Raw genomic sequence first — 23,599 nt, 5'->3', positions numbered from 1 at the left:
AATAAAGTAATTCTTTTTGTTATATTTTTAGAGTTAATAAATTATTCTTTTAGCATCTTTTATGATAGTTAACATTATTCTAATTATTTTTAAAATCTTTATATTTTTGCAGGTCGTACGATTAAACGAATTATATTCTCGAGGTCTAGAAAATCTTACAGATGAAGAGCTGCTCGAACTATATGATTTGGAAGATGAAGAGTATATAGATATGATTTTACAACCTTTGATGGAGTACTACAAGCGTCATTTTTCCAAGCAACCAATGGTATTCGAACGGGGACTGGGTTGGCGAAATCTCGAGAATCAGATTCGTAATAATCCAAACCACTGCATGAGCATGTTAAGGATGCATCCAGAAACCTTTCAGTGCCTATGCACAACACTGGAGCAACGTTACAGCCTAAAGAGTACTGATCATATCAGTGTTGTTGAGATGGTGGCAATATTTCTCGTTACATGTGCCCAAAATGATACGCAACGGTATGTTGGATTGTCTTTTGGTCGTTCCCAAGAGACTGTCTATCGAAAGTTTCATGAAGTGTTGAACGCAGTGGAGAGTCTTGCATGTCAGTATTTAAAGACTCCAACGATGGCATCGCTCCAGCTTTATCCGCGTAAGTTACTAGAAAACTCAAATTATTGGCCTTTTTTTAGTGGATTTATTGGGGCACTAGATGGAACACATGTCAGAGTTAAGGTTGGAGGTAGTGATGCAGTTGGATACTGGGATAGGCATGGACAAACAAGTTTAAACATATTGGGCATATGTGATATAAACATGATCTTCACTTATGCATGGCTAGGTGCATCTGGGTCTACACATGATTCATTGGTGTTGCAATATGCAATAGATGGAGACCCTATATTCCCTAAACCTCCTATAGGTAAATACTATCTTGTTGATTCTGGATATGCCAATAGACGAGGATTTCTAGCCCCATACAGAGGAAGCAGTAAAGAAAATATCAGATATCATCTTTCAGAATTTGATGATGGTCCTCCTAGGAACAAGAAGGAATTGTTCAATAAATGGCATGCATCACTTCGTTCAGTCATCGAAAGAACGTTCGGAGTTTGGAAAAAGAAATGGAGAATCCTTGATAACTTGCCTCGCTATGACGTCAAGACCCAAAATAGAATTGTGCATGCAACAATGGTTCTTCACAATTTTATCAGGCTTCACAAAATTCCAGATGCTGATTTTGAAGATAGTGATAGCAGTGGTCAAGCACAACAAAGACGACGGATTGAAGAAGAAGAGCTTAGTAGACTTGAAGAAGAAGAAATAACAATGGATGGTCAATACATGAATAACGTACGAGATGAGATTGCAAACATGATTTGGAATGAACATTTGTAATTTATTTTATTTATTGGATTTTTTTTTAATTTAAAGGTCATGTTATTATTATTATTATTATTTAATTAATTAATTTATTTTATTATTGAGAATAAATATTATTTTAGATTATAATATTTAGAAAATAATATATATTGAAATTTACTTTTCAAATTTAATACTTATTTAAGATATTTTTAAATATCTTAATGTTTTATTTGTTTTTAGTAAATATTTTATTATTTGTATGTTTATATATTCATTTACTTTATTAAAAAATTCATACTGCAATTTATACATCAAAAAGGTTACCAGTCAATAGCTTTTTAAAAATCATAATTCTTATTTCTACTGCAGACTTACCGCAAAAACTTACAGTTTTTACCACATAATTTTTACTGCAACTTACTTCAAATTACAAATCATACTGTAAATCAGCTTTAATACTACATGTCACCAGTCGGAGCCTATATGTGGTATAGTAATATGAGCAAAACCGGATTATTGATGAAACCATGGAAAATTTGATGGAGGAGTCAGTGGTTTCAGAAGTGAAGATGTAATCCTTTTGTTGTATGGCGATGTTCGTTCAACCGTTGAAAATTGGCAATTTCAGTTTCTATTATTTTCGAAGGAATCAATATCTTGGATTCTTTATCGAAAGATATTTTTAAATCCAAATTTGGAATTGGCCAATGTTATACAACAAAAGGTATTGATATTTGTAGCGAGTATACAATATAGAGTTTGGAGTTTTGTCTTATGGATGATAGCCAGACATGGAAATCATATGAGATCGAGTGTGAATGTGCAGAAGAAAACTAACAGAAGTAATCTGTTTGAAGCTCAGAAAATAAGCATTTTGGGGAAGCATCTTCAAATCTTTACGTACAATGTGTTGCTCTTATTTCTTATTATTTATGTCTTTCAATGTATTTATTGTTATTATTTATACATTTTATGTAATTTTCATATATGAATAAATAAATCTAGTTGTTAAAAAAATATTTCTTTTTGTTTTTTCTTATTTTTTATTTATTTGTCTGTATTTATATATAGGATATTAAAGTCTTTTTACCTATTAAATAAAACATTTTGGTCATTTTTCTTTCTATGATATTTTGTAACAAAAACTTGAAAATAGTCTATTTATGAGAATTTTCCATACTATTATCCATCCTAAAAGAATTTTATTGCATTTTTCACTTTTGGTAAAGTAAAATTTAATAAGTACAAACTTAATACTAAATGGAGATCTTTAGAATAACTGAGAATAACAAATTCTACCAAAAATAAAATTTTGTCCTCGTAAATTTTTCTACATTCTTTGACATTAGAAAGAATTCTTTTTAAAATGGTCTTTATCATTAGTAAAAAATTATCGTGATGTGTGAAAATACTAATTGTCAGGTTAATCGGTGATTAAAACCAGGATATAGTGAAAGTTGGGATAGTAAAAAGCACTAATTTTAGCATTTCAGTTTTTATGTCGCCACAAAGAAACTATTGGATCAGTTTTTTTTTTGAACTTAAGGCTTTCTATTTGGATCAGTTGATTGAGCGTTATATAATTTTAACCAATCTAAAGCCAAAAAGTCTTTCTTTCTGCGGCTAAAGTATGTAGGTAGACCAAAGTACTTACCAATGCCACCTTAGACGTCCATGCTCTATTTAGTTCTGTCGCGGTCTAACTGAGTTGTTTTGCAAAAAAATGAAATGACTGACTTGATTGCATTAATCATTTGTCAAAGAGGCTTTCTCCAATTTTCCTAGAATATCCATGAGAGCTTTACAGCTTTGTGCATTGGACTTGATAAAGAAGACGCGATATTTTCTGCAAAATGTAAGCGATTGATTATTAGACTGTTTTGTGCAATACTAAGGCACTATGTAAAAGTGTCTCTGAGTCCAGCACTATGTAGAAGTGTCAGCAGGTTATGATCGTATGACTTTTTTTTCTCTTCAATCAATCCAAGTTCAGATGAAACATTCGAAAATAATACATGTTATTCTAAATATCATGATCTTGGCTTTGCGTTTTCAGTTTAATTTTTTTAAGAGATAAAATTTTCGTCTAGACAATAAAGACAAATTTGAATATCTAGGATGGTGACCAAGTCACGACATTATCCAACAAAAGTCAAAAGATATAGTCCCCAGGAATAACAATTTGCTAAACCCGAACAAATCATCCTCGTCCTACATAGGGGTTGATCACTCCCGCGCCGTTCCTCCCCATCTCTGAACCCGACTCTCGGCTTGCTCTGCCTGCAGAATTCAAAGTTAACCAAGCGTTCAAACCACGACACAAAGGTTAAGCATAACATAACTAGGATACAGAGGCCAGATAAGATACCTCTTTGTTCCAGTTAGTGTAGTAGATTATTCCAATCAATATAAGTGTCTGTAAGCAGATTCCAGCTACCATACCTCCCCATATTCCCTACAATTTCACAAATGAATTAGCACCAAAATGGAAAAAGAACAATGCAAATACAAACTGTTTAAAAAAATCGATTAGGCTAACCTGAACTCCGAGGTTTAGTGTGAATCCAAGAACAAGACCAGCAGGAAGTCCAATAATGTAATAGCACGCAAGGTTCACGTATGCCACTAGACTCTGCCACCCAGCTCCAACAGCAACACCTAAAACACATGTACCAAAAGCAACCACGACTCATTGTTTTCTGATCCTAATATTGCTTCTTCTTTTTTTTTTTCTAATTTAGTTATATTGCCACCACTCAATGTGAGGTACCTACCTGACAAGACAGGCTGGAGGCTGTTCAAAAGGACAGTAAAGGCCAACAAGACAGCTATTCTCGTGGTTTCTGCGGCCACAGCTTCACTAGAAGTGAAAAGATGAGGGAAGCTATCTTTTGTGGCTAAGACAACAATCATACACACGACCCGATAAGGGTTGATGTTATGGAGACAACTATCACTGCGAATTTTGCTAGATATGCATTTCCTGCACCCAGCTCATTCGAAACCCTCACGCTGAAAACACCAATGAGAGTTTCAATTAGTTTTTCCTATGCGACTCTAATATGAAAAGAGAGGGTAATAATCTTACCTTATAGCAGCGTTAAACCCGATTGAAATCATTGCCGTCCAACCTTCTATGTTCATGCTGTGAAAGACCAAAACATATTTTCATTGGAATAAAAATAAACAGAGACAATCATCACAAATGGGTTTACCAGATGGAAATGGCATCGACTGGTATTAATGGATTAGGAAGAAGACCCGTGACAACGACCAGGATCATCAAATACCAAAACTCCAAACTGTAGAATACAAACAACAAACGTCATACTAATCGAAACCGTGAATTACATAAGTCCAAAAATGAAATGTAAGAAAAGTTGGTACCAGAGCATGACAGCAGACGCTAAGGATAATTTGACAAATCCGTAGAGGTCACGAAACGCGAGCCAAGAAAATCCACTCCATGCACCGTCTGATTTGGTGATTAAAATATACAAAAGCTGACCGATAACAACAAGCCACCATGAGGTATTGAGGGTGATGGCTGCACCTACAAGCCCCACTTAAAGTATATGATGAATAGCCAGCTAAAGACTGCGTGTATAATCAGAACCACCCCGGAGATCCAAGCCATCACAAGCACTTTCCCCTGGGACTGTAAGAACTTCTGTATTGGGAAGTTGGCTGAATATGCAAATAGTTGTGGGATCATCCACAGTGCGAATTTCCCTGTAAATTTTAAATTTGGAAACGTTAGCATGAAGATTTTTTGAAATGTGACCAGTGCCGGCTCAGTTAGGGGGCGAGACCGCCTCGGGATCCATGATATTAAGGGTCCAATTTAAAAAAAATTTATATATATATATATATATATATATATATATATATATATTTAAGAAAAAATATAATTATTTTAAAAACAAACTTAAATATTCATGTATTTTAAAAAATATATTTACAATATTTTCATATTTGAAGTTTATAACATTTTATGTACTACAATTTTTTAAAAAATCATGCTAAAATACTTTTTTAATAATTAAATGGTCTAGAAAGATTTTTTTTTTAATAAACCATGAGCCGCCCTGAACGTGACATAGACTTTCTTGGGAAAAAAGATGTAGTGGGATGATACCTGCGGCCTTAGAGATGTGAGGAGCCTCGCCGAAGAAGGAAAGAATGGGAGGAGCCCAAATGTAGACGGGAAGCAAACATAAAGCAGTGGTAAAAAGAATGACCCAAGAACGCTGCATGTATATTCCAAGCATCCTAAGCTGTCCGGCTCCATATGCTTGTCCGCACAACGTCTCCAGTGCACTTCCCATCCCCAACTGCAACCATTTTCCATCACCACAATATTAAGTTTCCTCAACACTGTTTTCCTTTTTTAGGTTTAGCTCTTGCATTCTTGGTGAAATATGATGTCATTGCTACTGGTTTATGACAGTCAACATATATCACGTGGTGTAATTTTGTTAGTGTGCTATATCTCCAAAATGTCATAACTATTTCTAGAATTCGAAGTGAATCACAAGTAGGCCCTGTTCGTTTGTACATCTGAAAGATGCATCCAGATGGTCCATCTAGATGCTTTATCCAGATGCTCCATCTGGGTGTTGTTCGTCTCTGCATTTCGTTTATCTATCTAGATGAATCATCTCAATGCAACTACGTTTGTTTGCTTTTTTTTCCACTTGCATCTACATCGAGATAAACTTGTTACTAAAATAATTAAAATAGACTTGTTTTAAAAAATTTGGCAGAAATTTGCATTTTCTAAGTTTTGACGGAAAATTACGTTTTCCCAGTTTTGGCGGAAAATTGCATTTTTCGGTTTTGACGAGAAATTGTGTTTTCCGGTTTTGACGAAAAATGACGATTTTCGTTTTTGGCGGGAAATTGCGTTTTCCCGGTTTTGGCGGGAAATTGCGTTTTTCCGATTTTGGCATGAAATTGCGTTTTCCCGATTTTGGCCGGAAATTGCATTTTCCGGTTTTGACGGGAAATTACGTTTTCCCGGTTTTGACGAGAAATTGTGTTTTCCGGTTTTGGCGGGAAATTGTGCTTTCCGGTTTTGGGGGGAAATTACATTTTCCCGGTTTTGGCGGAAAATTATGTTTTCCGGTTTTGACGAAAAATTGTGTTTTCCGGTTTTGACGAAAAATTGTGTTTTCCGGTTTTGACGAAAATTGTGTTTTCCGGTTTTGACGGGAATTGGTGGTTTTTGATTTTGGCGGGAAATTGTGTTTTCTCGGTTTTGGTGGGAAATTACGTTTTTCCAGTTTTGGCGGGAGATTGCATTTTCCGGTTTGGGGGGGGGATTACGTTTTTCAGTTTTGGGAGTGAAATTGTGTTTTCTTGGTTTTGGCGGGAAAATATGTGTTTTCCGGTTTTGGCGGAAAATTGTCTTTTTCCGATTTCGACGAATAATTTTGGCGGGATATTGCATTTTTCGATTTTGAAGAGAAATTACATTTTCCGGTTTTGGTGGGAAATTACATTTTCCCGGCTTTGACAAAAAATTGTGTTTTTCGATTTTGATAGAAAATTGCATTTTTTGGTTTTGGCGGGAATTTTTGGTGAAGACTCACCTTCACCCAGATGCTCCGTTAAGACTCACCCTCATTTGGATGAGAATTTGAGCTGAGTTTTCTTAAATGCAGTTGGGTGATCCATCTGGATGTAGCATTTTAATGTACAAAACGAACATCAACTTGCATCTTCACCCAGATGGATCACCCAGATGAGCAAACGAACAGCACCGTAATATTTATTTTAAAGATTGTATTCTGACCTACGTTTAATCTGACATAGACCCAAAGTCCAAACCTATAAAACATGTGCTTTCTAGTTATTTTGACTTTAGGATAGGAAAGTAATTTAGACAGCTTTCCAGGATTCGTCAAGGTTACTTCTAGAGACATGTGCAGTACAACTTCTTATAAAAAAGTTACATTATTACACCTTTAGAATTCTGAACTGATATATATCTATTTTATTTTGGATCTAGAACAGAGTGTTAGTTGCTAATAGTATTATGCATTGTAATAACTGTAAGAAACGGTCAATTTGTTTTGGATTTATTTGAGAACTGAAAATATAGAAAGCTTACCATCTCTAATGTTTACTAACTTCCAAATTTAAGCCACTCCTATCACTTGATACAGTCTTTTTTTTGTTTGTTTAATTAGTAGTCCTAATGAATTATTGAGATAGAACTATAAATTATATATGAAATGAAGAAACTACTAAAAGATATTGACAGATATGAAATTATTTATTTCTGGTGATAATGCTGCAACATTGGAAGTTTATGTATAAAGTCAATAAACCAACAAACAAGTGGTAACAAGAACTGAAACGTGTCTACTAGTGGTGGGCGGGGCAAAAATGAATGACTAACGTGTCCCACACCCTTAAATGAGTCTCTAGGGGTCAAAACCTTTGTAAATTGATTTGGTGAATCGAAGTTGATGACGAGTTAAAAATATATAAAAAAGGTTATTGACAACTAAATTCTCATCAACTTTAAAATTTTTGAGATTTTATTGATATTTGGTTAATTGATTTTAACAATTTTAGTAAATCCCTTATTATTTTTTGAGAACTTTTAAAATCCACTAAAACCTCTTGTTATTCAAAAAATTTAATTAATATTAATTTTTAATTCTAACTAAATCTAATGTTAAAAAATAAATTCTCTTCTTTTTTGCTCATAAGACATAATTTTCAAAACACCATATGTATCCATTAGATTTATAAAATCTATGTGATAGAAATGTCTAAGAAACAAAAAATGAAAAATTATAATTCACTTTTATATAATTATTTTTTGAATGTATAATTATATTTTATTGTTTATCACTAAATAAAAATAAAAAATTTATATAGTTTTCGAATTATACATTTAAATTAAAACTTTTATAATTTTTTCTTTTCAAATTTCTTTTTCGAACATTTTTGAATTTTTTAAAAAAGAATTTCAAAATTTTACTTGAAATTTGAATTTCTTTTTGAAAGTATTTTTCAAACTTTTATTTTCAATTTTGAGTTTTTATTTATTATTAAATTCCTAAACAACATATTTTAAATTTCTCAACAACTATATATTTAATTTACAAAATGAATGATAGAAAATAAATAATATAAATTCTTGAAGTAGAAATCTAGAAAACTTATGATAAATTTTGTAAATCAATGTGTATATATTTTCTTATCCACATAACTTTTAAAATCTATCAACTTTTAAAATTTACAAACTCTACACAAATTTATCCCAATAACCCCCTTTGAGCCTTTGTCTGAGGATTCCGTTTCAATTATGTTTTTCTACTTTTAGTTTTACAAGAACCGAAACAAAGCAATTGACTCTGGAAATAACAAGGTAAAATCATGTTTCAGAATCAACAGTAACTAATCCTAGTTGTGAATCTTCTGGTTAATCTGGCCAAATTCTTTATTAATTCTTTGCTTTAGGTTACGACTTATTAGTTCAGTATTAACAGTAATTAAGTTGACTCTGGAAATAACAAGGTAAAATCATGTGTTATTTCAATGTATGAGCCTATGAGGAGATCTATTTTGTAACTATGGCACGTGAGAATCCATTTTAACACTAAAAGTCTGGCGTTGATCAACAATGCATTGAACCTAGTTGTAACTAACTTCTCTTAATGCTAAATTTTGATTAACTTATTTCTACTATCAATGGTTAACTTGGCCAAAGTCGTTTTAAATGTTCCTTTTCGCGACTAACTTAGTTCGGTATCAACGGCTAATTTGCCCGGAACTAACTTTCCTTAGTCGACAAACTAACATCATCATGTGACTGATTTTATAATTTTAAAATGTACGGAGGTATCTACTTTGTATCTAACAAAAATAAAATAAAATCCCTAAAGAATAATGGTTTTTCATTGCGTGGCCTTTATTGGAACACACCATATAACATAAGAAAGAGACACGTGTGAAAGATGACGCACCATGACACCGAAGGCGAGACCGGAGATGACAGAATTCTCGACGGAGACGGCGGCGAGCTCTAGTTCGCCGATACGACCAGAGAAAGTCTGAGTGAGTGCACCGAGAGAGTATTGACTTATGGCTGTGAAGATGGCCGGCCCGGCTAGCTCCCAGAGCCGCTTCGACTCTTGGCGGAACTCTTTGGCCCATACTCTTGACGCCGGTTTGGTTTCAGTGAGTTCCGGTGGTTCACGAGGGTCAAGCAACGGCAAAGTCTTATCCTTTCCCATTTTCGATTTGCGAGAAGTTTTGCCTTAATTGCTCTCTCTCTCTCTCCCCCCTGGTATGAGTTTAAACATAGGGAAGGGAGACGGTGGTAGGTACCAAAATGAATATATATGGAATGTGCAAAGAAAAGTATGGGTGCCAATTGGGGCTGGCCCAAACCTGATAAACCTGATCTGACCTGGTCCAAATCCGATAAACCCGTAAATATTTGAGTTTCGGTCCGGTTCATAAATATTTTGGATCTAGATTTTAAAGTCCTGTCCGGCTCTTAGGGCAAGAGTATCGGTGGGGACAAAGTTTGGTCTTTAAATTTTTTTTCCTGTTTTTTTTAGAAAAAAGGGTGAACTAATTGCGGATCATCACGTGTCGTGAAACCTGCAAACAGTCGCAGAGAACGCAGCAAGGATATTTCCTATCTAACGACTTCTCTCCCCTTGTCCTTCTTGGTTTTGGCAATTTGTGGTTTCCCTCCTCTAAGGACGCAGCAAAGACTATCGATATGGATGCCCTTATAGGGACATATCAACAAGTGAAGAATCCAACAAAGCTTCAATCATAAAGCAAAGGATAATCTTTCATTTTGCCAAATATATTTCATTTATTTTTATTTTTTACCTTTTTTAATTAATTTTTTGGTCTTTATTTACAGATGATAGGAAAAGGCCAAGGGATAGTCGAAAGAACCCGATACTTCAACGAAAATGGAGAAATTAAAGAAGACAATCTCAAATAATGTCGATACATTCACCGATTCAATCATCATAGCCCATGACAAGGGTCAAACTAAAGTGATTGCACTTACTGAAGCAGCACCTGCCGTGGTACCTCCTAAGAAGACCTCGAATAAGAAATCGGTAAAGTAAAATATAAAAGGAAGAAATCTGTCGAAAAGGTCCAAGATACTGCCGAAAGGATGCTAAAGAAGGGGATTAATTTTTTTCTCCAACAACGCTCAACCTGATCCACTTCCACCAAGCCGGTTGAACACACTCAAAGTGCCGAGGAGCCTCTTGCAAAGAGGGAAAGAGGTGGTCCTTCTTCATCTTACTATTCTGGAATTTTTATATTCCAATGCCATTCTTTTTGTAAATAATCGAGACAGTACAAGAAAACATTAATTTAGAGACTTCTCTTGCAACTACAACTAGTGGTTGCAAAATTATGTAACCAATTTCAAACTAATTTGCAACTATTTTGCAATTACAAAATTAAAAGTAATGAGATGATATATAAGGTTTAGGGTATTGTTAGCCACTATTTTGCAACTATTCTCTCTAGTGTAGTTGAACTTTAATAGCATAACTAGATTTTGACATGCGCTTTTAAAGCGCGGGATTATTTTCGGTTGAAAGATATTTTATGTAATAAATTATAATTTTATCTATATTTGTATATGTGTATGAAATTTATTATAGTATGTTAAGTATGATAAAATTTATATTGGGATGTATGAAATTTATTATAGTATGTTAAGTACGATAAAATTTATATTGGGATATCTATTAAATAAAATTTATGTTGGATAACATAAAATTTACATATAACTTTTTTGGTCTTATTTCACCTAGGTTTGGCCATGTTTTCAAATAGTGTTAACTAAATTTAGTTTTTGTTTATATTTTGATATATATTAAAAATATAGTGGAACCAATTATATAAAAAATGATAAGCCAAATTTAAACTAGCACCAATGACTACCTAATCGGTACCTAAATAAAACATAGAATTTTCGTTACCGGTCGCAGAAAAAAGTATTACATCTGATTCAATACCATAACGCTTTCTGAAAGCTTTTAGAGCTACATAATATAGAGTCTAGTGATAACATGTATAAGAACCTCATGTGCAAAAGTTTGGAAAATTGAATTTCAAACTCAAACATTGATGTTGCATAAATCTAACATATTCATAGAGAAAAGTAAGTACAAAAGGAAAATCTAAAAATGAAAGTACATTGAGAGTCCAAAGGCGATTATTTTTAAAAAATAATTTTCGTATTTTATAAGAAACAAAAAATTACTGATTTGAGGTCTCGATGCTTAACACCAAGAGAGTGAGAAGTTTCTTAACCCCAAAATGGTTTTCGCGAGCTCATTAACTTTCTTATCAGTGTAGTGTCAAAATTGAATAATATTATCAAAAGCTTGCCTATATTCGCATGGATCTGTAAATAGATTTGATTAGGATTTAAATAAAAATAAACCAATAGAAGCTTGTCCAAATTGAATAATCCTATCAAAAAGCTTGCCAACACAACTCCATTAATTTACAAAGAAAATGAAAACAACTCCATCACAAAGTACATCCCCATAATTATAGGAAATATGTAATCATGAATTTATATTATAAGGAAAAACTGTTTGTCGAATAAATTAGGATATTTAAAAAATTGTAGAAGATCTAGAATTATGGTAACAATATGGTTATGAATTAAATGGTGCAAACTTATTGTTTAAATGGTAAATGTAGCATTTGAATTAATTAAGATTACTAATTAGATGCTTTTTATATTAAATACTTTTAATATATAGGATAATTGATCATAATATATATATATATATATATATCACTTATACAAATTTTTATTTATTCAAGGACCTCTTAATATTATATATAAAAATATCTCCATCTATATTTTGAAAGCATAATTGTTTTTTGTTGATAAAATTATTAACCCATTTTTTAGATCACAATAGAAATGAAAAATGTAATTGTAAGACCCGTTGTAATTGATACATATTTACTGGAAAACCTGTAAATATTAATTGTAAATTTATGTCATATTGATTTAGAAAATAATTACTTCTATGATTTTATAAAATGTGTCAATATTATGAGTAGCTGTAACATTTTAAAAATATTTTGTTAAAGTTAAAAAAATTAATTATTAACTTTAATCTTTGAATTTTTTGTTTAAATTAAAAATTAACATTTATGTGGTCATTTAAATGATAATTGCAACACATATAAATATTTTAAAATTTGAAAATATTCTTCACATATTTTAATTATAATTTAACTTTAGATATTAAAATTATTTTTAAAGTTTTCAAAATAAACCAAAATATTATACAACAAACAAATCAATAAAATTATAGGCTGGTTAAAATATGAGATTCTATTGTTGTTCAGTTACTTAAGAAAGTGTAAAAAAAAATATTGTTGGATTAAATAGAGTTTATTAGAATTAAATAGATTTGATCATGATTTAAATAAAAATCATATATTTTAAATAAAGCAATGACATGGATCTGTAAATAGTTTTAAAATAAAATGGCACTTCAAAAAAACTTTATGTTTTAATAGTATAGATCAATTCTAATTCAAATCAAAAGTTATTCAATCATACTGATTTATTAGATTTGATTTTACAATTGCTCTGAATGGATTTGTATGGATTTCTTTGTTAAAAATACAAATACTTAAATCCGAGGAAAACCCTCCGGATTTGCAATTACTGACCCAAGAGAATTTGAAAATCTGTATATTTTATTTGGATATATAAATACTACATGAATTTCTAAATTATTAAAATTTTATAAACCAATAACACCTCCTTATTATTTAATAAGATTTAGATTTATATTAATACAATATCGCGTCTCATATTTTTCTTGCAACTCACAAATTACGAAATTCACAAAGTATAATTTTTACGTCATGATTTGTTTTTGTCTTTTTCTCACATTTTTTATTTTATGTTCACTTGTATTGAAGACTTAAATAATTGAAATACATTTGTGAAATTTGTATTATATATAAAAGAACAAAACACATGTTTTATTTCAGAATATAAATTTTAACTAATGTGTATATAATTCTTTAAAAGTGAGATTTATAGTGATAACGATCAGGAGACAAAGGTTTAAATGTGCTTTTCATATTTATTTTAAATTTGAGCTATTAATTTATTTTATTAATTTTGTTACATTTTAGTTTGTATTTTTTAAGTTTTTCAAACATTATGGCTATCGAAACATTTTATTTGATATCATATATATTTTCAAGAACATGCATATTATTTACAAAATATCATAAAATTTAATTTAATCCGATCATACCCGATCGAAGGTTGAACAACAGTGACCCATGACCCAAAGTATTTCCGATTTGCTAGCCGGTCCGGTTTTACAATACAAGAAATATGTAAATTATTAACGCGGAAAATATGCTATAGTAGATGTTTCATATCGAATTCATAAATGCTATGTCAGCGGCATCTATCATAGATACCTTTTCTACGATAGTAATATTTAGGTATGCTAAGTTAAGTTTAGATACGATAGCATTTATTTGAATGATACTATTTAATTTACTATAACACCTCTATTTTTTTGTCCGAAGTTGATTAAAATCCATATATGTGCTATAATCGATCCAATTGCTATTATATTTAAGCCGTATTTTGTATCTGAGTCGAGCCATATATCATTATTATATTTATTTTGTATTGGATTTTATAAAAAAAAATATTCAAGATATTCATAAAATGATTTTATCATCACAAGTGTTAGTAACAAACATGAAATTTACAAGCTGAATGTTACTGAAACATGAAAGATTTCTGTTTCTGACACAAGAGATATCTAAACTAGTAACATCTACAAAACAAAAAACTTAATTACCAAGAGTTTGGTTGTTGATGCCAACGAACTACCTCTTCTTTTCATAAGAACCAGGACCTGCAGTTAGTGATGGCAAAGAGTGTTACCGCTACGCATAGTCCCGCCCCGCCACTGTATTAGTTTGTTGCATGTCTTATCAGCTTATCGGTCACTGTTTTTGCTGATCAAAATGATATCTTGAATCCGCACAAGTTTCATCAGTGTCTTAAAAGTTCTGATGTGAAGCTGGTAAGCTAGGATCACCATGCAATTGATTCATAATCAAAATGAAAATAAATTTCTCAAACTTATAACCAACACAAGGAAAAGAGGAAAAGGAACTTACAGCAATATTCAGGAATAAAATCAGGAAGCAACGAAATCGTACACACTTGATCCAAAATTTGATTCTCTAGTCTAATCTCATAACTGTAGTCCAATCTATATAGCTAATAACTGAGACTATAAGATCCTAATCCGAGATTAAGAAAAACAAGCACAAATATGTGAATGAATCTAAATCATCTGCTAGTCCAATCTTAGCTAAATCATATGAAATCTCAGAAACAAATAACGCAACACAGAAGAATCTGAAGAAGCAACACACAGAAAAAAAAAGAAGAAGCAACACAGAGCTAATGTGTTGAAGACTTTAATAATTGAAATATTTACATTTGTGAAATTTGTATAATATATAAAAGAACAAAACACATGTTTTATTTCAAAAAATAATTTTTTAACTATGTGTAAATAATTTTTTTCTGAAGTGATAAAATTTAGAGTGATAATGATCTCAAGACTAAAGTTTAAATGTGCTTTTTGTATTGATTTTATATTTGAACGATTAATTTATTTTATTATTTTTGTTACATTTTAGTTGTTATTTCTTAAGTTTTTCTAACATTATGGCTATCGAAACTTTTTATTTGATATGATATATCTTTTCAAGAACATGCATATTATTTACAAAATATCATAAAATTTAATTTAATCTAATCAACCCCAATGAAGGTTGAACCACAGTTACCCATGAACCAAAAAAATTCCGGTTTGCTAGCCGGTCCGGTTAAGAAAATTATTCCAACTAAAACGCAGACGGAAAACGTGTTTGTTTGACTATCAAAGGAGATTTCTACCACAAGATCATCTATAATGTAAAAGTAAAACTTTGTTTTCAAAAAAGAATAAGAAGGTGTTTGACAGTCCACCTCCAAAAGCATATGGAAAAAGTTGTTAGAACAGTTAAGAGATTTTGGTGCAGATAGGACGCCCGACGTAAGTGGAAATGTGCATTACCCAGTTGACAGTATTGGAGAACTACACAATTGGCATAAGAAGATTATTTTATTGGATCTGCTATGTTGGAGAATCATTTGTTGCGGCATAATATAGATGTCATGAATTTTTTTTTTGACAATTTGATGAACACAATCCTTAATGTCTAAGGGAAAACGAAAGATAATTTGAAGTCAAGACTCTATTTAGTTGATATTTGTGCTCGTTCCGAACTACATGTTGATGAGCATGGTAAATATCATGTTCCCGTATACCATTTGGATGCAGTTGCAAAGACGAGTGCTTTGATTGGATTACATACATCGTTAAATTTTCAGACAGCTATGCATCTTATTTGCGTAACTGTGTCGAAAAAAGTGAATGAAAGTTTATTGACATGAAGAGCCACTATTTTCATGTAATAATACGATGCCTCATTTCGTTTGTCTTTTCTGGACTATTTCCACGAAACATTCTAAAGAAATTGCACTTAATTATATTTTAACCAATTAATTAATTTATCATATCAGTTTATTATATTTATATATGTACTTATGGAATTTGTTTTCTTTATGTATGTAGGCATAGGTGCTGAGATCACTCACTGCAAAAGGTACTCACAATTTGTAGGCTACCATACTTGTGATTATTTGCAACCTCGAGAATATTTTCTCCATCATTTTTATGTAATGGAACATCTTCATATATTAATCTCTCAAGAGAATTGGAACTTGGTCGTGCGCAGAATAGATGGATGTATGCTGTATATGTTTCATATGAACAAAGAAAGTCAAAATTTTTAAAGAAGGTGGAATGATTTATAATCGCACAGAGCATCAATGAAGAAACTTTAAACTTTGATGAATACTACTTTCCATTAGAAGTAAAAAAAACTAAGACCTGCTCGGCATGATGGTGGAGTGCAAAGGATAACATATTATGTTTGTGTCCAAAACATCTTCACGGATATTGGACAACTTAGTGAAAAAAATTAAAGAACCAAGGACTTACTGAGGAGGAGCACACTCATTTGCAAACATATTTTCTCACAACCTGCAAAAAGTTTCCTGATAGGAGAGATAAATATATTTTATTTCTTAAAAAATGGAATTCAGTAAGTTGTATGTTAGATCTTGATATGATAAGATGCGGTCCACTAACAAACACACCATAGAAGAGGAGTTTGAACAACTCAAACATAATTTTTTATTGGATGTCTTTTAGATAAGAGAAAGACCGTAGGATATCCCTAAAATAGTTTTTTTGGTCTCAAATGTAGCCCCCAAGGATCAAAATGATAAAAATGTTTCATTAAAGATATAAATATATATTTATACTTCTAGGGTTAATTAACCTAGATTTAATATTTAGAGTTAAATGTAAAATTTTTGGATTGAGGTTTAAAATATTTTAAAATAAAAATAAATATTTATTTATTTATCTGTATTTATATATTTATGGTATAAGTTTTTTTCTCTAATGAAATATATTTTTGGTCATTTTCCTCATTGCAAGCTTTTTGTGACAAAAAAATAAACATGACCTCTTTGAGAGAATCACCTTTTAGATTATGCGAGTCAATATGTGAAACAATTAGTTATTTAATTAAATACCAATTCACAACAAAGGCTATAACATGCTTGTTTTTTTCATAGATGAATGAAAGTTGGGCAAAACGTGAAATATTCCAGGATTGATTACATGAGTTTGTATGGGGACAAACCTATGTGGTCAAGTCATATCCAAGATATTTTAATTGAAGATATGCATTCACATAGGAATCATACCTCTATAATCCTGATAACCTGAATAGTAATCTTAGATCTAACTCTTTTAAATCATACTAGTTAAACCCATCCAATCATCTTGAGTAATTGTCCTGCTCAAACCAGTTTCCTTGTTTACATTTATTTTCACTGCAATTAATAAATCTTCAGCCTAGCTTAGTTACAATAAGATCTATTGATTCCTCAGCTCCTTGTGGATTTGATCTCTAAGTACTACAATTGGCCTCTTTTGATGAGAATAATATTGCTATAGGGTAATTTGAGCAAGTATCACTGACACTAAAGATACTAATGCGGAGAAGGATGAGGCTGATGCGAAAGATGTTGGTGTGAAGAATGTTGCTGAGAAGAAGGTCGCTGCAACTCCTGCTAAAACTGATCATCTTGATTTCCTTAATATTTCTCCTGCTAAGCGTCCAGCCTATAGACGCGGCTGCAAGGTCAATCCAAAACAGAAAGATGAGGCTACTCAGAAGGCAGAGGCTGCTTTAAAGAAGAAGGAAGTGGCTGAGTTAAAGAAAAAGGAAGCGGTTGAGTTAAAGAAGTAAACAACCGCTGCTAAGAAAAAACATTCTGAGTTAAAGAAGCAAGAAGTCGCTGCTAAAAAGAAGGAGGCTGCATCAAAGAAGCAAAAGGTGGGTGAGATAAAGAAGGAGGGCGTTAGTACACCGCGTGCCAATGTAATAAGAGTAACGATTCTAACTCTACAGGACAGTTCCATTGCGGATGTGACAGACGACATTATCGCGGCACAGAACGAAGTGTTCCCGGAGTCTGATGTCAAGCAAGAGGAAGTGGCTATATCTGCTAGGATAAAGGAGTATCGGGAGAGACATGTTCAATTATCTACACATGTTTGTTCATTGGTGGGAGTTTCTTCAGAACCATGTTTTCCATACATTGGAGACGATGGAACGACGTGCATGAGGAAGAATTTTGAGCATTCAACCGCTAGATATGATCCTCTAGCACCTATTGATCCTTTAAAGTGGAAAACCTTATATATCACATAAGCAAAATTCCACCCAGACCAGCACCAATACGGAAAACAACTAAAAAACCGTTGAGAACAGCTGATCATGAGGCTGACTTTTACAGCATACTCATCATTGAAAGACCAGGGCCATACCAGCAATATGGATGGTTGTTTGATAATGTAAGTCTCTATTACGGCTGAGTTATTACATATATTATGGCTGAGTTATTCAGCATTACGGCTGAGTTATTAAATCTACAATGATGAGTTATATATCTAATAGCCGAGTTATTAAATATATCATGGCTGAGTTATATATTATTTGATGACTTAATTAATTTCCTTTGTGTAGCATGTCGCTGCGTATATGAAAGTTCTCATTGGAAGGTCCATGCAAAATCCCACCCCATTATGGTCGAAGCACATTGTCTTTATTGACCCTTGGTTCCTCACCATGTGGGTTCACGATTATGCCCAGTTCAAGATAAAACCTGATCGATTTATTTTCAAAGGCAGTGGGTATGAAAAGTTAGTCAACGGTATGCTTCCCGCTGAAAATCCAACAAACTTGAAGTGGGTTGAAGATGTGGATCATTTGTTCGGAGTGCTTCAAGTAAAAGGCGATCACTGGGTGGCATTTCATGTGGATCTGGTAAAGGAGAAGGTTGATTGCTACGAATGTATCATTGGACAGATGACAAAAAAAAGTGAGAATAAAATGGTAGAGGAATTTAAGCCGATAACGCAAATGCTGCTTGCGATGTTGAATGCTATCATTCCTGCCAATCTCCGAAAACCAAGTAAAAAGCAGTTACCGTTCAGAAGGAGGAGTCCCCAAAACGTTCCACAGAACACCCTAAGTGGCGATTGTTGGGTGTATCGTTAAAGTTTGCCGAGTGTTTAACGTTTGGGGTTACTTTTGATGGGATAAATGACAAAAATATTCAAGGTATTCGGGTGAAGATGGCATCAGAGATCCTCGAGGAAGGAGGAAATGCAGCCATTAACGCAATGTTGTCCGTCTGAACCTTTAGTTTAGTTTCTCTTATTGTAATTTTTGGACTTAAGTTGTGATTTTAGTTGGTATTTGACTTTCAGTGTGAAATTTTATTTAGTATGTGACTTTCACTTATATATCCCAGCCTTATCGTTGATATATCTCAGCCGTATCAGTTAATATAACTCAGTCATACTTCAAACATACCCTAAAATAAAAAAATATTAATATAACTCAGCTGTATCGGTTAAAATAACTCATCCGTATCGGTTAATATAACTAAGCCATACCTCAAACATACTCTAAAATCAAAAAAAATTATATAACTCAGCTGCATCGGTTAATATAACTCAATCGTATCGGTAATGTAACTCAGTCATACCTCAAATATATCCTAAAATAAAAAATGTAATAGATATACATTAAGAAACTGAATGTGTCTACTTTATTGATTTTCAAGGGTATAAACAATCAACTTAATGTGTCTATTTTGGTGAATTTCGAGTTTATAATCGATTAATAACTATTGAGGTATATGTTGTCTTACTAGTTAAGACCAAGCGCATTAGTAGATTTTAGATGGAGTTCACACGTTTTTCGAGGAAAAAAATAATATAATAATAGAAATGTTTTGAACCCAGGCCGTAGAGTATCACCTAGTGATACCGTCTCGTTAGTGTTACGTGGCGGCCCACGATAGGTTCGATTATAATTTTTTTTTTAAAGTCAAACAAAAAAAGATTAAAATAATTAAAAACGTACTTGGGGAATCGAGATGGAGGGGATCGCTGATGCTCCCGCCCTAAAGGGTTTATTGGGTAAAACATTACATTTAAATATATAGGTGTGAGCCTAATTCAATCAAAATAAACCATATACAATGTACTTTGAACTTAATTTGTATTCTTTATTATATTTACTATTATATTCACCCTAATTCCTAAGTACTAAACCCTAAACCCTAAATAGTTGACCCTAAACCCTAAATAATTAACCCTAAACCCTAAACCTTATATATACTATTATATTCACTAAGTACTTTCAACTGGATTTGTTTTCTTTGTTATATTTACTATTTTATTAAGTCTAATTCCTAAATAGTTAACTCTAAACCTAAATAGTTAACCCTAAACTCTAAACCATATATTTACTATTATATTCAGTAAGTACTTTCAACTGAATTTGTTTTCTTTGTTATATTTACTATTATATTCACTCTAAACCCTAAATAGCTAACCCTAAATAGTTAACCCTAAACTTTAAACCTCAGTTACTAACTCAGCCGTTAATGTTTACTAACTCGGCTTTAACGAGAATTTTAATAATGACGTTTCGTTTTATGGGCGGGAAAAAAGTTGCTTTCAATTGATTAGAGAAATTTTATCCCACGACCTCCGACGTTCTATATATAGACTCATTCTCACAATTTTTCTCTCAACATTCAGTAACCTACAAATATGTCGATTGTCCCTGGTTGGTCATTAAAACTTGACGGCAGTGTGAATGCCATTCTAAGTTCTGCAGATCGGGAGAATCTCCCCGTTCTAAATCCTGGTCAGGGTGTCTACGTAGACAAAACCTCTGTTACATGGTTTATATTTTTACATGATTTTTCGCAGGCGATCCCATATATTCTTCGAGAATGATGGGTTCATGAGTGGCCGACATATCAGTTCATTCCCGCTCATTTTAACGAACGGTGGTTTTTTATACTCGCTGTAAGCATCAATTATGTATGCATATTTCATTAAACAACAACACTAAAATTTGTTTGTCATCTTCTTTTAGTGGAGAAACACATGGGATCCGAGACACAATTTGCTAGTCTGGACACATTTTAATCTGATGGCCAGAACTCTACTTCAATCTCAAATGCGATGGTTGAGGAGGTGTTGGGCGCATGGTGGCGAGAAGCCTGAGTGGATGGTAACTAACGTTTGGCTTGCTCTTGTCGACATGTTTGAAGAGTTTGGGCCTGATAATTTCGGTTTCAGAGTGTAATTATATCGTATCTTTATAAAATATTGTAATTCTCTTATATTATGTCTTATAAAACTCAGCCACAATGTTTTCTTTAATTACAACTCAGCCATAATGTTTATTATAACTCAGCCGCAATGTTTACTATAATTAAGCAACAACATTTTAATGTAATATAAATCTTTTACAACGTTTATTATAACTCAGCCATAACGTTAATAATAACACAGCCACCACCACGTTTACTATAACTCAGCCACAACGTTAAATAAAACTCAGCAACAACATTTACTATAACTCAGCCACAACGTTAAATAAAACTCAGCTACAACGTTTATTCTAATTCAGCCATTAAATATATTAAGAATGTGACGTTTCGTCTTTCTTGATTCAACGAGGTCCTTAATTCCACTGCCATAATCCGTCATGTGTCGTGAGCAGCCACTGTCAAAGTACCAAGCTCCCACTGTGTTCTGCTCATACACCATCAATGCCATCTCTTCTTCATTATCCATCATCCATCTCATCATCACAGTCATCAATATATTCGGATGCATCCGTCCCACTCTGACGAGGATACAAATCTTCCTTAGCGATCCAGACTTTCCCAAACCACCTTCTCTCGATGAAACATTTTCCAGCCTTCCACGCTTGATGAATTTTGCGGAGAAATCTATAGCAAAATGATTTTTATGTCATATTCTGCCACATGCAAAACATCCTCTGCGTTTTTCGGCCGGTGGACTCACAACTGTCTCTTCCTTTTTCTTTTCAGCACCCATCACTGATTTTCCGTTGTCAGTTTATTTGACTCTCACCTCTCTTACTGTAACTTGATTCTCCTTTTCATTCTTAGACCTGGAACATGTGCCTTTCTCAGTTGTGATAACTTGTTCTTCCAATGGTTTCGTTGCATGCACAAAAACTGTTGAAGTAGACTCCTTCCCATTGTACAAACCCCAGTTAGCTTTTGGAGCTTGTCCCACTATCAAAAGCTGATCGAGATCTTTGGTTCCTCGACGCAGCATTCAAATATTCTTGTGATTCTCTATCAAATCATGCTTCAATCCACGAGCTTTGGCCTGCTCTTCAGTTAAGGCTTGCCACATCTTGGCTACACGATCTTCCAAGACTTGATTCTTCAGCTTTTCATCCACCAGTTCTCATTCGATATCTTTCAAGTTTCTTATGACATTTTCTGACTTTGGCACCATGTTCTCCTTGCCTTTGGAATCGCTAGAATCAATAGTCAGAATATTAACATGAGCTCTCAGCATAGCAATATCATTTATTAGCTGAATGTTATTGTGACTCAGTTTCATGCATTGGTCATACAGCTCACGGTAATCTTTCTCGACATCAGTCTCATCTCATTCATCATCTGATGACTCAGAGTCTGAACAACCCTTTTCTGAACCTACCAGTGCCACAAAGTTTAATAGCAGGTCCTTGGGATCGTCTTCTCCTTCAGATTCAGTATCACTGAAGCAAATCAGTGATTTTTCAACAGTCTTTTGACCATTTGGACATTCTTCCTTCAGATGCCCTCTCCCCTTGCATTCGGTGCACTTCGTTTCCTTCCGTTTAAACAACAGGCATGCTCGTTGAATATGACAGTATCCCTCACATTCATGACACTACACATCTTTCTAACAATCATGTCGGTCTTCATATAATCTTGAATTCTGCTGGTAACCACCCTTGTTGGAACGATCAAAGGTTCTGGACACTCATTTGTGAAATCTTTTCACTATATTGTTGAAGATTTTTGCCATCAGACTGACATCAGCTTCCAATTTCTTAACTCTCTCATCATCTGCAATAGCTGCAAAGGCAATCCCTTTAACAGGAGGTGGGAGATCTTATGTTCGTTCCAGCTTATATGATATGAGTAACCCAACCAATTTGTCAAACTTGGTTTCATCAGAGTTCATAGTGGCCTTGATCACCGCTTTGTAGGCTTCAAATCACTTAGGAAGACATCTGATGAGTTTCTTGACAAGTTTCTTCTCCGAGTACTTCTCACCCAGTACAGCTACTTCCTTTGATATGGTGTTCAGTTGGGCAGTGAAGGCACCTAATGGTTCATCTTCTTCCATCCTCAGATTTTCTCACTTCGTTTCAAGATGATCAAGCCAAGTTCTTTTTACACTTGTGTCTCCTTCAAAGTAGTTGGCAAGTGTGTCCCACACAATTTTTGCCGACTCACATGCCTGAATTATCTTGAACTGGTCAGTATCAACTATTGAGAAGATTGTGGAAATCGCCATGGAGATGAACATTAAAGCATTCTTTTCTTCGGTTGTTCATTGTTCCAGGGGCTTTGGTACTTCCATTCTTTTCTCGTCCTACATGGTGGGTCCCGGCTAACCATTCACAACTTCAACCCAAGCTTCT

General features: G+C 33.2%; 3 protein-coding genes across 3 annotated transcripts; 2 read left to right on the top strand and 1 right to left on the bottom strand.

Moving 5' to 3' along the window:
• The first annotated feature begins 265 nt into the window (after positions 1-265).
• LOC108847718 (uncharacterized) lies at positions 266-1,363 on the top strand. The gene has a single exon (XM_018621043.2). The coding sequence runs from the start codon at positions 266-268 to the stop codon at positions 1,361-1,363; it is 1,098 nt and encodes a 365-aa protein (XP_018476545.2).
• Positions 1,364-3,324: 1,961 nt separating this feature from the next.
• LOC108815032 (protein DETOXIFICATION 33) lies at positions 3,325-9,671 on the bottom strand. The gene is given in 11 exon segments (XM_018587694.2): positions 3,325-3,610; positions 3,699-3,785; positions 3,870-3,988; positions 4,105-4,251; positions 4,254-4,342; positions 4,419-4,475; positions 4,546-4,632; positions 4,718-4,889; positions 4,892-5,062; positions 5,469-5,664; positions 9,316-9,671. Coding segments are annotated over 11 exon segments (1,449 nt in total). The 5' UTR covers positions 9,586-9,671; the 3' UTR covers positions 3,325-3,556.
• A 613-nt stretch (positions 9,672-10,284) lies between these two features.
• On the top strand, positions 10,285-19,111 carry LOC108847708 (uncharacterized). The gene is made up of 5 exons (XM_018621032.2): positions 10,285-10,437; positions 17,552-17,779; positions 17,834-18,237; positions 18,348-18,405; positions 18,578-19,111. Exons 1-5 carry the CDS (start codon positions 10,285-10,287, stop codon positions 19,109-19,111), a joined length of 1,377 nt encoding a protein of 458 aa, XP_018476534.2.
• Positions 19,112-23,599: the final 4,488 nt, after the last annotated feature.

The sequence above is a fragment of the Raphanus sativus genome, chromosome 1, assembly GCF_000801105.2.
Source record: "Raphanus sativus cultivar WK10039 chromosome 1, ASM80110v3, whole genome shotgun sequence".
NCBI classification, from domain to species: domain Eukaryota; kingdom Viridiplantae; phylum Streptophyta; class Magnoliopsida; order Brassicales; family Brassicaceae; genus Raphanus; species Raphanus sativus.
The sequence above is the reverse complement of the archived record's forward strand: the minus strand, read 5'-3'. Positions and strand labels throughout refer to the sequence as shown.